The following is a 14,968-nucleotide window of genomic DNA, read 5'->3' on the forward strand; positions in this document are numbered from 1 at the left end:
CTGTGGAATTCCTGTGCCAGAGTCTCTCGCCAGCCTTGACCTTTGGTGGGCAGGGGCCAGGTCTCTTCCTAGTGTCTGGCCCAGGCTCTGGCATGCAGCCATTGTTTAGTAAACTTCTTTCTAAGTCCAACGAATCCTCCCCCATCTCTGCTGGGCCTCTGCACAATAACTCTTTTTCTTTGTCTACAGCTTAGGTGGGGCGTGCATACTGAACCTTTCCTCTCCATCTTGCCAAAACCAGGTTATGAGACTCTCTGTCTCAGCCTTTGGTTATGAAGATCAAGGAAGGCGGTGATGTGACTGACTCAGGTAAAGTCCAGCGCAAACACCCATTGTCACTGTCACCATGACCTGTCCCGCCAGGGTGCTTATCAAAGGACAGAGCTGGCTGTGGGGGCAGACCCGGAGAACCAAGCCCTTGGCCAGCTCTCAGGCCGGCCTGCACTCCCCCAACATTCCTGGGGGGTAAGGATGGCAGGCCAGAGGCCACAATGGCCCATTGTGCATGGAAGCTGCATCCGTCTGCAAGCCAGCGTGGGCAGCTGCGGGGAGACCCTCCTCCTGTGTTGGGGGCCGTCTCAGGTTTGAACCACGCTAGATCCAGGGCCAGGGAACGGCTGGCCTCTTCTGTTCAGATGTAAAGCAGGGCAAGGCCCGGGGCGGGAGAGCTGTGTCCCTGGGTAGGAGCCCTTCACTTCTTTCTGGGACACGGGAGGCCGCCCTGGAAGTCACCAACCAACATCATGGCCTCCTGATCATCCGCTGTCACTGCCGCCCACTAGCCTGCGAGGAGACGTCCCTGTTCAGCAGACGTCCCCCTTGCCAGGCCTGTGTTCAGTGCCTGCTCGGCCGGGCTGCCGGCTGGGCTGTGGAAGAGAAAGGGAGGTAAGGGGATGGTGACCCCCTAACCCATTCATGGGGCCCCCACTCTTTATCCAGGTCCTGCTGTCTGCATCCGTGAAGCCCTGGCCTGACTTCGTGAAGCTTCCAGCTCAGGCAAGGAGCCCCCTTGGCCAAGGGCACCAGGGAGAGTGGCCCCTAAGGCCACAGGAGATGGAGCGGCTGGGCCTGGAGAGTTATTTAGGAGGAGAAACTGATAGGCCGTGGTGACAGCTTTCTGAAAAGCCACTTGACAATTGATCTAAGTAGGTGAAAACCACTGATTTCCATCCATGCCGGTCCCCCACCCCCCCGTTACAGATTTAGTTCAAAGAAATGATCAGAGATGCAGAAAAAGACTAAGTACAAGGGCGCTCCACCCAGTGTTGTTTATAAGAGCAAGAATTTAGAATCAGTCTCGAGTGGTGAAGTAATTATGGTGCATCCCTGCAATGGATAAAACATAAAACCGATTTTTAGAATCACAGTCTCAAAGAAGATTTAATGCTCATGATTCTGAATGAAATGAGAGAAAACAGGCTGCAGATCATCTGTGTTGAATGAAACTGGAAAAGCAGGCTGAGCTAAAAGCCAGACAGAAGTGTGCATGGCCATGCGTGATTCCAAGCACACCAAATTCTCGAACATGTTAGACTAATCCATAGACACATGGATTCATCTCAGTGCAAGGACACAGGCACCACCGTCCCACTTGGCGCGTTAGTCAAAGACACAAGAGGGTCTCCCCGGTGGCGCAGCGGTTGAGCGCTGGGCTGCGAAGCTGCCTGCAGCCTCTGCAGCGCCGGTACAATCCCCGGCCACCGGTGACGATAGCGTGATAGACCTCTCCTGCCGCGCCCGCTGCTCCCCTAAGCAGTGTATTTCGTCAGTCTGCCTGTTCTGTTCCCCGCTCTGTCTCTGGTGAATCCTCTCACCCTCCCGCGCTTCTGACTGTACCCAGTGCTTGTATAAATAAATCTTAAAAAAAAAAAAAAGACACGAGACTCATAGCTGCCCAAGCTAGGGTTGGGGCCACCTCCGGAAGGGAAGTGGACACTTGGGGTCTTCTGTCTTGACAGTGGTGGGAATTACACAGGCGGGTGCAGCCACAATGCGGGAGACGGTGTGGTAGCTTCTTAAAAATTAAACCCAGGATCAACACGACGACGTGAATGCTCTTAACGCCCGGCCCCGCACACTTAAAAAATGATGGAAATGGTGAATTGCACGTTATGTATATTTTACTAATAAAGCAGTTCAACGCAGTGTTATGCACATCAAGCGTCCATTTTCCTGATCTCCCAAGTCCCCTCTTTCCCTCCCTGCCGTGGTCGCACGCCTGAGACTGCAGGACGGGGGAGGACCAAGGAACCCTGCCAGGGACTCAGGGGCCCACGGCAGCTTTTCATTCTGCCTCTGATTGGCGGGGGGTCGGGGGCACCACTCCCCATCCATTGGTTCATTCGCTCATTCAATCCGAGCTCTGCTGTGTGGCCTTGAGCAAACCACTTCACCTCGCTGTGCCCCCTTTTCTACCTGTAGATGAGAATAACAGAACCCGCTTCAGAGGGTGGCTGTGGACGACGAGCCAATACATGCAACGTATTCAGAACCAGACCCAGCACATGCTAGGGGAGGCTCGTTTCATGGAGACACCCCCAAACCTCCTGCACTGATTAACCAGGAAACAACTGTCTTAAGACAGAAAGGGTGAATCGACCGGGGCCCCAGACAGAGTCCGGGTCTTCCTTTCCTCTCCTCTTCTCTCTCCTCTTTCCCTCCCCATCTCTCCCCTCGGCTTCCCTCAGACCACCGGGTCCAGTCTCTCAGGCCAGCTGCCCACATGGCAGAAGGACAGCGTGGGCACCTCCGGGCACCATGCTCACCACCTCACATGCACTCGGGAGGTAGGCACACCCACCAGCCCACAGAGAACCCAAGGGAAGGCGCCCGATTGGCTCGGCTTAGTCGCAGGCCCTTGCCTGGGCCAATGATATGGCCAGGAGCCTGGGATACAATGACCGGCCCTGCCAGAGTCTCCTGTTCGCCCCCACACACACCCGGGCTCAGCCGAAGTCTGGAGAGGAATCTAAGTAGCCAGGGAGTCTAGTTAACCTGCACCCCCTGATTTATCTTGACCTAAGAGGGAGACAGATTTACTAACCAATAAGCTCCAGGTTGCAAAGCCGATCCAGTGCCCAACCGGGTGGCTCACATAGGCCCACGTCACCCATCCTGGGCGCCTGAGGATGGGGCCCTGCTGGCCAGCCCCGTTTCTCCCTGGGCACAGGGCATGGAGGTGGCTGGGAGGAAGTGGGCAGCTGGAGTCACTCTCCGAGGGGGGCTCTGAGAACAGGTCACCTGAGGGGGGAGGCCCGTCTGGGTCTGTCTGACACAGGACGGGAGGGGGCGGCACTGAGCTGGGGCCCAGTAAGTGGTCGCTCCGAGGGAGCACCAGCTAGCGGGGAGGCGCCGGCTGAGGAAGGAAAGGGGCTCAGGGCCCGTGCCCGGGGTTCCTGAGTGGGCCTGCCCCATAGGCAGCAGAGTGCAGAGGTCAGGTCAGCTCTGAGTGCCAGCTCCAGCCGCCCCCCTGCTGGGGGGGGTCGTGTGTCATGTGTGTGGTGTATGCAGTGGGGTATGTGGGTGGGGTGTGGGATGCGTGTGTGCTGTGTGTATGGTGTGCCGTGTATCTGGTGTATGTGTGGTGTCTGCGGTGTGTATAGTGTGTGGTGTGTGTGAGTCTGTGTGTGTGTGGTATCGCCCCCCACTTTGCACTTGTACACAGTCTCTCCCAAAACCCTAAAGAGAAACATTTCCACTCCAGGTGGGGGGGCATTTTATGAACCTGTTAGAAAGAGGAGCGAGCGTAAAATCGACCCTATGAAAGCGTGAGTGCTCACGGCTTGGCCGCTGTGTAAAAAGCACGCGTCTCGGCGGGGGAGCGCCGTCCTGCGCCGAGCCGGTCATGGCTTCGAGGCGTCCTCTGGATCGCACAGACCTGGTTCGAATCCCCCCTCAGCGGTCTGCGAGCTCCATGACCCGGGCAAGGGCCTTGACTCCATTTTCTCAAGTGCACAGTGGGGACGGGAGGTCTTGGGGGCCCAGGAGTCACAGAGCTCAGGACATCAGCCAGTGCCAGAACCTCGGTTGTGAGAGCCACGGTCAGCCCTGGGGAAGGCGGCAACGGATGGGGGAGTGTTGCTGGGTCTAGGGGGCGGGTCTTGCAGGAGAGTCTCTTCGGGAGCGGGAGGTGCCCCCCGGGACCCTTCCTTGTGCTACATGTGGGGCCCAGGGCCCCCGCGGATGGCAGGGAAGATCTGAAGAACTGCGGGGCCCCCAAGGGCTGTTATTGTGAATGTTCGTTTTTAAGAAGGTAGACAAAGCCCCGGAGCCAAGCTTGAGACTCGGCGGCCGGGCACAGACGGGCGTGCTTGCAGAGAACTTGACTTTCTCAGAGAACTTTCACAACTGTTATTAATCAAGAGAATTCTTCCTGAGAAAATTAAGAAAACAAAAAAGGAAGGTGTTCTCGCCCGAGGCCCTGGCGAGCCAGCTGCAGCCGTGCTCAGCGCCTGGCGGGGTGGGGGGGCTGCGGAGCACCCCTCCGCCTGCCTCCGGGGCCTCGCCTCTGCAGCCCCAGCACAGCATCCCCAGGGGGAGCCAAAGGGCACCGGGACGGCTGGCAGGGCGGCTTCCAGGCAGGGACCCGGTGGCCTGGAGAGGCAGGCAGCTGGATTTTCTCCCCAGGGCCCCATCAAACAGCCAAAGATCTTCACCCACTCCTTGGGGAAATAGGAATTCTCAGCTAAGTGATGTCGCTTCCCCGCTGACTCGCTCATTCAGCCATCACGGCTTAGCTCCCAGCTGGAAGCCCTGGCCCGGGAAGGGCAGCTGTGAGCCGGCCTCAGGGAGTCCTGGGAGGAGACAGACCTGAAACCTGGGGTGAGCTGTACCCTGGGGTTTGTGGGCAGAAGAGAGGAGTCTTGTGAAGAGGGCAGTGTAGGGAGCTGGTGGTAGGGGCAGCAGGCAAGGGCTTTGGGGAGGTGTAAAGGGCAGGAATAGACATGATGCAGGTTTTCTGATCCCATGCAGACCGGGTAAAGGAGGACTCAGAGTCCTCAGTGGTTTTGCAGGTCTTTTATTGGGGTTCAGCAGGTACGTGCAAGGTAGGGGTGCTGGCTGGGGGCTGGGAGGCTGGCAGGTCTCCCAGCCCCCAGCAAGTCTTCACTCTATCTGAGCTCTCTGGAGTTCATTCTGCTGCTTCTCGGCTTCTCTTTCGGCTTCGGCTTCTACTGCTGCTGCTGCTGGCGTCCCCGTGACACCGCCCTTAAAAGCACAGTCTCAGCTCAGCTGAATCCCATCTACCTATGCCCACACCCTACTTCAGGTGCCTGCCATCAGGCATGCGTTCAGGACAAGAATCCATCATCTATCCTGATGGCGGAAGGGCAGAAAAGCCTGATATTTTCTCTACCCTACAGGAGGCCCTCTGCTAGTTGCTTGGCAAGGCTGGCACAGATGGGGAGGGCGTGGGGTGCCTGGTTACCTGCCTAAGGCAGGCTGAAGGGGGTGCTGTTCTTTCCCAAAGCCCCCGGCCCCTGAGCCTCTGCTCGCCCAGAAGCTGCAAGTCATCCCTCCAGGGAGTCCTGGCTTTTGGGTTATGCCCCGACAGCCTGAGCCCCTGGCGCAGACACCGCAGCCCCTGTGAGCCCCCTCTTTCACATCACTGCCACACACTTTACACTCTGGGAACACTCATCCCGTGGCCCTGTGGACCTTGGAAATTTTCTTGTCCTGTAGGAAACCTATTCACACTTTGCACCCAACCGTAGGTCCTGCGAGGGCACAGGTGACAGAGGTCACGTGCTCTGAGCGCGCCCCCTGACTGTCCCTGGGGCGGAAGTGACCGCCTCTCTCTGCCCTGCAAGCTGCCTGCTCTGGGGCATCTTTGGGAAGCTGGCAGCTGTGTCCTTCTCTGCCTCCCCTGCCCAGCTCCACATGCCTCTGCCCAGGCCACACTTTCTCTGGAAGGAGCCAGTCCTAAGGGCCGCCCGCCTACCACCATTCCCTCCTCGGCTTGGTGGGACAAAGCCTGAAAGAGATTTCCCTGCTGCCTTCAAACTTGGGGGTGCACTGACCAGGGTGTGGACTCTTGATAAATGGGACATTGTTTCAAGGCGCTTAGGGCCCCTAAAAGGACTTTTCCCTCAAACGCACATTTTTGCCCTGTTCCCTAACGCACATGACAACGTGTGAGTCTCGGGGAGCCGTTGCCCCCAGAACCTGCAGTCACACAATTGGGACAGCACGAAATAAAACCTGTTCACTGAGCTCCCCACATGGAGCCGCCAGCCAGGAGCCCCGGAGCAGGGCAAATGTCCGCAGGGACGGGAAGCGGGGGAGGCTGCGGAGGCCCAGAGCTGCGGCCCCTTCGCGATGCCCGGACAGCGGAGGCTGACCCCACGGGGCCCTGCCTCCCCACCAGGCCAGTGCGGCCACTGTTTGTGGTACAGGAGCCTGTCGGGAGGGTGGCTGGACACAGATTTAATTCCTCAGGGCAGAGGAAGTCAGTACAGAAGGGTGAGTGTGTGTGTGTGTGTGTGTGTGTGCTTTTGTGTTGGGGGGTGTGTGAAATGTGTGAATGTGTGTCCGTCGGAACGGGTGTGAGCGTGTGTGTCCACACGCCTGAAGGTTGGTGTGGAGGGTGCGTGAGCGCGAGGGTGACTGTCGGGGGCAGGGGAGCCGCTGGTGGACGGGAGGTTGGGGGACACCCGCGCCGCAGAGTGGACAAAAAGAGGGAAGCCTGGACTGTGCGAGGGGCCTGGAGAGCCGGAGAAGAAAACAGGCCTCTTATTGGTGGTTGTCAAGGAGATGGGCTTTGGGGTTTGCTGGACTTTCTTCCCTTGAAGCCTCCGGCCTCGGCCTGAGAGGGGCCATTTGTCTCCAGCTGCGCCTCCTGCCCGCCCTGGCCCCAAAGGCCAAAGGCATCAGGTGTGGACCCCGGCCGGGCGGGAGCAGCTCTTGGGGGGAATGACCCCAGCGCCCCTTGGCGCCCCGCCCCACCCGCGCCCCGGAGCCTTGGCCTCACGCGCGGGGTCTCCAGCGGTGCCGGTACCGCCGAGGCCGGGCCGGGCCGGGCTGTCCTGCGCCCGCACTTGGGGGCCATTGTCCGCGGGCGGCGGCGAGAAGGTCACTGCGCCCTGGACACAGACCCTGGAGCCCCTCCCGGCTCCCCACGGCGCGTTCGCGCAGCGCGGGGCGCACAGTAGCTGCTGGGGACCCCGCGCTGAGGCCCGGGCGCCCCACCCCGCGCACGTCGGGGTCCCTCCGGCGGGTGGACGCCGCGGGCGGGCGCGGGCGCCGGGGGAGGCGGGCGCTGCCCGGCGCGGCCTCCCGACCGCGGGGTCCGGCGAGGCGGGGCCGCGGGCGGGCGCCCCCGAGCCCCGCCGCCGAGACCGCGCGCCCCGGGCCGCCCCGCCGGGCCCGCCCCGCCCCGCCCCGCCCCCCACCTGCCGCCCGCCGGGGCCCCGCCCCGCGCCCGCCCCCCGCGGGCCGGCCGCGCGCGCCCATTGGCCGGCCGCGCGCGGAGCCCCGCCCCCGGCGCCCGCGGGCCAATGGGCGCGCGCCTGTCAGCTCGTCAGTCGGCCGGCGGGCGGGGCGCGGCGGCAGCCGGGAGCGCTCGCGGAGCGGCCGGTCGTGGGGTCCGCGCCCCGCACCCGCACCCGGCCGGCGCCGCCTCGGCGAGATGGGCGCGGCGGCCGTGCGCTGGCACCTGTGCGTGCTGCTCGCCCTGGGCGCGCGCGGGCGGCTGGCGGGGGGCGGCGAGCTCGCAGGTAAGCGGGGACCCGCGCCGCCCCCGCGCCCCGCGCCCCGCGCCGCCCCCCGCGCCCCGCGAAGTAACTTCGGGGCCCGCGCGGGCGCCCGCAGCCGTGGGGCCCGCGCCCGCCCGCGAGGCCGCCGCTCGCCCGGCCGGCAGGCAGCGGGGCGCGGGGTCCCGCGCGGGCCGGGGGGCGGCGCCCGGGTCGGGGCTCCGCGGCGGGGGCGCGCGGCGCGGGGCGCACGGGCAGGGCCGGGGTGCGGGGTGCGGAGCGCGGCGGGGAGGGCCGGGAGCGGCGCGGGGGCGGGAGCGGGGCCGCCCGGCACACAAAAGGACCGCGGAGGCGCGGGGATGACAGGCGGGCGGGGGCCCCAGAACCGGGGGGCGGGGGGGGGGGCGCGCGGCGAGGGGGACCCGGAGAGGCCCCGGGACGGCGGACGGCGGGCGGCGGGCGGGGTGGACGCGGGTGCCCCCGCCCGGGGCTGGGGTGAGGACGCCGGGGAGGGCGCGGAGGGATGGGGCGCGGGACGGGGACAGGCGGCGGGAGGGGATAGCGACGGGCGGGCGGACAGACGGACAGGGAGGAAGGGAGGGAGGCCGGGGCGAGGACAGCAGACCCGCCTGAGGGCGACCGGGGTGGGAGGAGGGAGCCGGAGGAGCCCCCGGGCAGCAGGGGCGAGGTGGGGCGCCCGGGGCTCCAGGCCCGGCCCTCCTGCCACCTCTGCGCGCCCCGGTCTCCGGAGGGTCAGTCCCGAGCTGCGGCCGCACGTCCCCTCCCAGGCCCGGGCCTGCGCCGGCTCTCCTGGGGGTGGAGGGAGGGCCCGTCCGCCCTGCGGTGTCCTGGCCTGCCCTGGGCGCCCGGGCCAGGCATCCGCACCTGGGAGCCGCCCCCCGAATGGCTACCCGGTCATTAAACATGGCCCTGCTGCCCACGCCCCTGCGTGCCTGTGGGTGTCCCTCAGGCTTCGGGGCTCTTCACCCCCTTGGGCTGTTCGGGGTGTGCCCCTCCCAGCTCTCTGGCTCCCCTCCGGGCCTGTGTGTGTCCCCACCGCACGCCTCACCCGAGGGCCTGCTGCCCCCAGAGCCGGCCCCGGCTGGGCCAGGGCGCGTGGCCCGAGGGCCGGGGCAGTGGCCAGAAGCGCCTCTGCTCTGTCCCCAGCCCTGCCCGGAGACGTGTTTAGAGGCGTGAGGGGGAGCCCACCACCCTGGGCCAAGCCACCCGCCTCCTCCCCACGGGTCAGCCGCCTGGGGGGGAGGTAGGGGTCGGGGGAGGTGGTCTCCCTCCCTCCTTCCTTCGCACTGACCCTTGGGAGTGGGGTGCCCGTGACCCCTGCTGGTGCCGTCTCAGAAGCGGCTGTTCTTCCCCTGGATGGAAACAGACGGGCCCTCTCTGGCCTCCCGCCCGAGGCTGGGCCACCTGCGCCCTCTTGTCACTCCACAGGACACGGTGCTCCTGCCGGCCCCTGACCCCCGACACCGGCCCCGGCTCTCCACCCGGGCGGCCACCTGGCCCCTCTCCCCCTTCCTGTGGGCAGTGGTAGAGGGTGGGCTGCTGACGCGAGCAGGTCCAGACGCCCCGAAAAGTGGGGCCACCTGCTGTGCGTGAGTGTACGTGCGTGCGCCCGTGTGTGAGAGTGCATGTGTGCGCGTGTGCAGGGAGGTGAGTCGTTTCTTGGTGATGCCTCTTTCTTTGGGGGCAGGTCAGGGACTAGGGCAAAAGAGAAGGTTCTGGAGGCTGTGGTGATTCACAGATTTAGCACCCCGATGCCAGACCAGGGTGGGGGGGATGATTCAGAGTGGACAGTCCAGGTCTTAAGGAGCAGGCAGCCCAGGGCGAGGCTGCAGGCGTGAAGAGGGGAGGACACTCCAGGACTTCGGGGCCGCGCCCTGGTGACAGCCCTCCGGGGCCGCCGAGGGTCCTGTACCCCCTGCATCCTGCTGTCTGTCTGTCATCCATCTGCCTCTCATTCTGGCCGGCTGCGGGGGATGTGGCCGTAGGAAAGCTCTGGCCCTGCCTCTGGTGCGGGGTCCAGTCTGTCCCTAATGAGCTCCCCACGCCCCACGACCTGGGCTTGTTGCCACACCCGGAGCCTGAGGGCTCAGCCTGGACAAGGCTCAGGTTGTCCTGCTGTGCTGTGCCTGGGCCAGTCCCTTTCTGAGCCGTGAGTGTGCATGCGTGTGCATGTGTGTGTGTGCACAGATGAGTAAGAGAGAGAGATTTAGGGTGCATCCACAGAATCTTCTTGGCATTATCCCCCAACAGCTGTTCCAGGGGCTGCATAAGTGTTTGGGGGCAGGAGGGGGCTGAGAGGCAGGTTTAGGAGCTTTCCCAGGTGGGAGGAGAGGCCACAGGGAGAGCAGAGCCAGCCGTGAGCAGGGGACCCATCGAGGGTCTGGTCCCACGGCCAGATGGGGTCCCAGCCCACCAACCTGGGCACATGGAATCCCCCTCATCACAGCCGAGGGCTGGGAGGGGGCCCACGTTCCCACCGCCTCGGGACTGCCTGTTGCAGCCTGTGCGCACCCCTCTATCCGGAACCCAAAGGACATGGGCTTGAATCCCTCCCAGGCTCTGAAATCTAGAATAAAGAGAGCGAGGGATGGAGGCACGTGGCAGGGGAGCGGGGGAGGGCCTCGTGCGTCCCCGGTGCTGTTTTCTCACCTCTTTATTGGGGACACCAGCTCTGTGTCATGAGACTCTTGGGAACTGACTGAAATGGCACTTTGGGGCCTGGCACAGAGGAGCCGCCTCAAAGGTTACTAGTTGCCTCCTGTCACGCCAGATTGGTTGGTCTGTGGAGGGGGGGTGCAGAATGGGGGGGGCACCCCATTCCGTTGCTGACCGCCACCAGGCCACACCTCACCCCTTGTCCCCCACAGGAGCGGCCGACGTGGACGAGTGCTCGGAGGGCACCGACGAATGCCACATCGACGCCATCTGCCAGAACACGCCCAAGTCCTACAAATGCCTCTGCAAGCCGGGCTACAAGGGGGAAGGCCGGCAGTGCGAAGGTGAGCCCGGCCGCCCGCTGCTGCGAGGCCTGCCTGCGAGCCCGCCACCACCCCTTCCCTCTGCCCACCCCGCTGGGCCTCGGGAGGGAGCTCGGGCTGCCTGGAAACATGGGGCGCTTCCCTGGGAGGTGGCGGGGTTGGAGTTTGGGGGAAGAGGGTGTTAACTCTCCCCGGGTTTGAAACGTTCTGTTAAGAATTTAGGATGATGCAGAGAATGCCGACTAGATGCGTGTGCAGGTGACAGTTCCCCTCCGAGGCCCCCAGCTTCAACTCCCAAACCTCCCCAAGTGGCCCCCAGATTCCCAAAAGGACCTACCCAGTACCCTCCCTGGCGTGGGTGTCAGCGCAGGCCCCTGCGTCCAGGGCGGGGGCAACGCAGAGGCTGGTCCACGCAAGCCGTCCGTCTGGCCAGCCTTCCGGCCCTGTCCCGGGGTGCTGGTCTCACCGTCTGGCACTAGCAGCTGCCCCCCGGGAGGCTGGAAGTCAGACAGGGGAACAGCTTGGCGGCTGTGGAGCCATCACTCTCCAAGCCGGAGGGAGCTGGAGAGAACCTTCCAGAGCGTTGGCCAGGCGGGGTCTGTGCGGTCACTCTCACTCCATGGGTCCGAGGCAGGACCCAGCACCAGGGAAACTGCCATCCATGGCCAAAGTGCACCCCCGGGTGAGAATCACTGTCCAAATCACCCCCATCTACCCCCACTTTCTAGAGGAGGAGAGTAAGGCTCAGAGTGGCGCGTCTTCCACGGGGTCCCACTGTCTTGGGGGTGTGGAGCCCCATATTCCTCCCTGAGGCACTGAGCATCTCACTGTCCCCCGCAAGCCTGGCCAGCTGGCTTTTCCAGCACACGAGCTCTGTGAGGGGAGCGGCAAAGCCAGGCCGTCACCTCGGGCTTTGCAGGAGTGGGTCTCAAGGGGACACCCCTTGCCTCTCTCGGGCTGGTGGCGTCTGTCCTGCTGGTTTGTTGGGCGTGGGAGGAGGCCGAGCGCTGGGAGGTGACACCGCCCTCCGCCTTCCTGGCACGTCCCTGGCCTCACTTGGAACCTAGAAGTCTGAGTGGGGAGTGGGTGCCTGCCCACACACCCCTGGAACGGGGCCTGGCCAGACGGGTCTCGAGCAAGACGCCCGTGGCCCTGGCCGGCCTGGCGGCTGTAGGGCCTGGGGCAAGGGTGGCAAGCGGGAGGCTCTGTGGGGCCGTTCTGCCCCCTCCTCCAGGCCCAGGGCTCTGGCAAGGGTGACTCAGCCCCATTTGCCGATTGACGCCACGGACCCAGCCCATCTTCCCCCAGCCCCTGGCCCAGGTCCTCGGGTCCCCTCCAGCTGGCCCCGCCCAGGAGGCCCACACTCTCTCTCCTGTTTCTCTGAAGTCACTCCGAGTCCAGCTTTAACTGTCAGTTCTGCTCGAGCCGGCTCTGGAGCCACACTTGCTGGCTCGGAAGAGAGGGCATGGCGGCCCTGCAGTGAGGATGAGCGAGGAGGGTGTTTGTGAATGTGCTTTAGGAGCTGCCAGGGCCTCCCTGCCTCTCCAGGCTGTGGCCTCACCTGGAACACTGCACAGCGCCTTAGCGCGGACATTGGCCGATGCCTGGCCTCGGCCCCGCTCAGGTGTCCCCTCTGCCTGGAGTTCCTTCCCTCCCTCTGCGTCCTGACTAGTTCCTAGTCAGTCTTTAGATTTGCCTCCTCCAGGAAGCCTTCCCTGACACCTCTTTCCACACAATCTCGCGTGCACACGCAATCTCGCTACGCGAAGTCCCTACTCTGCTCCCAGAAGCCCCTGGGTTCCCTCCATCATAGCTCTTCTGACTCTGGATTCTAATTTCACACCTTGCTCACCCTCCTGAATGGTGAGCTCACTTATTGAGATCTTCCATGGACTCAGCCCTGGGGCCACCGCACTGAAGCTGTCACACTGGGGCTGTGTCCCCAGGGAGCCCACGGCAACACCCTCCATTGCAGAGAGCCTGCCATGTCTGTCCCTCAGACCCCCACCCCTGGGCCAGGCCTGCAGCGGCCCGGGCGTGCAGGGACTGTGCGGTCTGAGTCGGCTCTCTCTTGCCCAGGCTGGAGTGCACGTCAGCTGAAGGCCTGTGGACGTGAGGGTGGCGTGGGGTTCCTCCCAGTGCGGGCAGCTCCCTCTTCCAGCCTGTGTTTTCACCTGCCTGATTGGAGGAAAGTGGCGACGGGCCTAGCAGAGGGGTGCACCCCCCCCAATGTGCAATGTGGGTGTCAGTTGCCCTCCTAAGCCTCCTCCTCCTTTGGTTATTGCCTCCTCGGGGCCAGGCTGAGAGCGGGCGGCCGGTGTTGTCTGCACTTGGCGTGCAGGTGGCCGGGCCCTCATGGTCGCTGTCGTCCCAGCTCTCACCGCCTTCCCGGTGGCGTCAGGCTCATGCGACATTGTGAATGGTGGGGACCTTTGAAAATGGCTCTTTCTCCTGTGTCAGAGGGGACAGTTATGGGACACCCCGGCCCCTCCCCCGAGTCGCTGGCTGGCTGGTTTTGCTGCCTGAGCTGGAGTTACCAGGCAGTGGACATTCTCCTCCAATAAGCGAAGATGGTGTGGGGGAGAATTGTCCTGTAAACAACACGGAGAGCAATGTCAGGACCCTCGGAGTGAGGGCTGGCGGGGTCCTGGGCGCCTGAGTGGACACTGTCCCATCTGCATTGGGGTTTGCTCATCCCTAGGGACCCACCTCCCGTCACTGGTCTGGATGGAAGGAGACTGTGGGGCATCTGAACCAGGGCCATCTGACTCCCCCAGAGGCCCCCAGGAGGACCTTCAGAGACTCTCAGGCACTCTGGAATCTGGAGTGGTCTGCAGGAGCTGGGAGCCCACCCAGAGAGCTCTGTTGGGTTCCAGAGGGGGAGCTGGAGTCAGGGACCTGGGTTTTCCTGGGCCCTTTCTCCACACAGCCTCTCTGCAAGTGGGTGTTGTGGTCCCAGCTCCGTTCTGAGAAGAGGGGAGGACAGTCTGTATTCAGGGGAGCACAGTGATTGAATCAGGGGCTTTGGAGCCAGACGGCTTGGGTGCAAATCCTGCCTGCGCAGCCTGGACAAGTTCCTTGATCTCTGTTTGTGGGTAAAATAGAGATAATAATAGTACCCACTTCACAGAGACAGTGTGAGATTAGATGGGTTTGTGTCTGTAAAGCATGAGCACGTAGCCTGGCACGTGGGACATACTAACAAGCATCGTGGCTGCGCGGTGATGACAGCGACAGTGATGTGAATGATGATGATAGTCTGTCGGGGGTGAGGGTGGAGATGCTGACGCCGGCAGTCATGGTGATGAAGGTCAGGACTCTATGGATGACACTATGTCATCCGATATAGGAAAACGGGTGACACTTTGTCTTTTTCTGACAATTCTCAGAATCCGAAATGGCTGGGAGATGGGACATTCTGGTTCGTTGACTACACAGATAAATCACGTGCCCCTCTCTGTAGCCCCGCAGAGGTACAGACACGCGTGCCATCCACAGGCCGCCGTTTACCGAGAATGCACAATAGAAAAGACATGTGCGGAAGGTCTTCCCTTGTTCCACGAACATTGCTCTAGGGATGGCAAATGTGCCGCCACCCTCTCCCACAGCAGACAGCAGCAATCAATCAACGCACCCTCTGCACCATCACCTCCACTTTATTTTTTATTTATTTATTTATTTATTTATGCATACAAGAGCTGGGGTACAGGCCAGAGATGCGTTGGGTGAGAGGATTCACCAGAGACAGAGCGGGGAGCAGAACAGGCAGACTGACCGAAGTACACTGCTGAGGGGAGCAGCGGGCGAGGCAGGAGAGGTCTGCTGCGCCATGTGGGTTGCTCCCTGGCCGGTCGGGGATCGAACTCGTGCTGCAGTGGCTGCAGATTGCTTCACAGTGCGATGCTTAACCCCTTGCGCCACCAGGGAGTCCCCACCTCCACTTTAGATGAAACTCTTCCCCCACAATCCTGTTTTTATCTGCAGATCTGAGCGTGTATCGGGTTTTGCAGAGTCAGGGGTTAGAATGTGAGGAGAAATGAGTTCCCGGTCCTACGGATGGCATCGCCTTTGCTGTTCACTGTGATTGCACAGAGACAGGTGGCAAAGGTGGCTCCAGCCTCCCCGGTTCTTCCCAGGAAGCAGATCCAGGCTGTGGACAGCCTTAGGTGGACTGACCAGCCTCTGACACCCCTAGCCTCATCACCTTGGAACTTCTGCTGGTTGTAACAGCCCATTTAGCAAGCCCAGCACCTGAGGCAACCCCTTCACCCCGCTCCTCCC

General features: G+C 62.9%; 1 protein-coding gene across 2 annotated transcripts in view; it reads left to right on the forward strand.

Annotated features, from left to right (window-relative positions):
- Window positions 1-7,624: 7,624 nt before the first annotated feature.
- Window positions 7,625-14,968, forward strand: part of SCUBE1 (signal peptide, CUB domain and EGF like domain containing 1) — a 78,866-nt gene continuing 71,522 nt past the window's right edge. For both annotated transcript variants that reach the window (XM_037513412.1, XM_037513413.1), the window contains exons 1-2: window positions 7,625-7,712; window positions 10,577-10,708. In XM_037513412.1, coding sequence (XP_037369309.1) covers window positions 7,625-7,712; window positions 10,577-10,708 — 220 coding nt within the window. The remainder of the gene's footprint in view (window positions 7,713-10,576; window positions 10,709-14,968) is intronic.

This window comes from Talpa occidentalis, unplaced genomic scaffold (assembly GCF_014898055.3).
Source record: "Talpa occidentalis isolate TD23 unplaced genomic scaffold, MPIMG_talOcc4v2.1 talOcc4.16, whole genome shotgun sequence".
In the NCBI taxonomy this organism is placed as follows: Eukaryota; Metazoa; Chordata; class Mammalia; order Eulipotyphla; family Talpidae; genus Talpa; species Talpa occidentalis.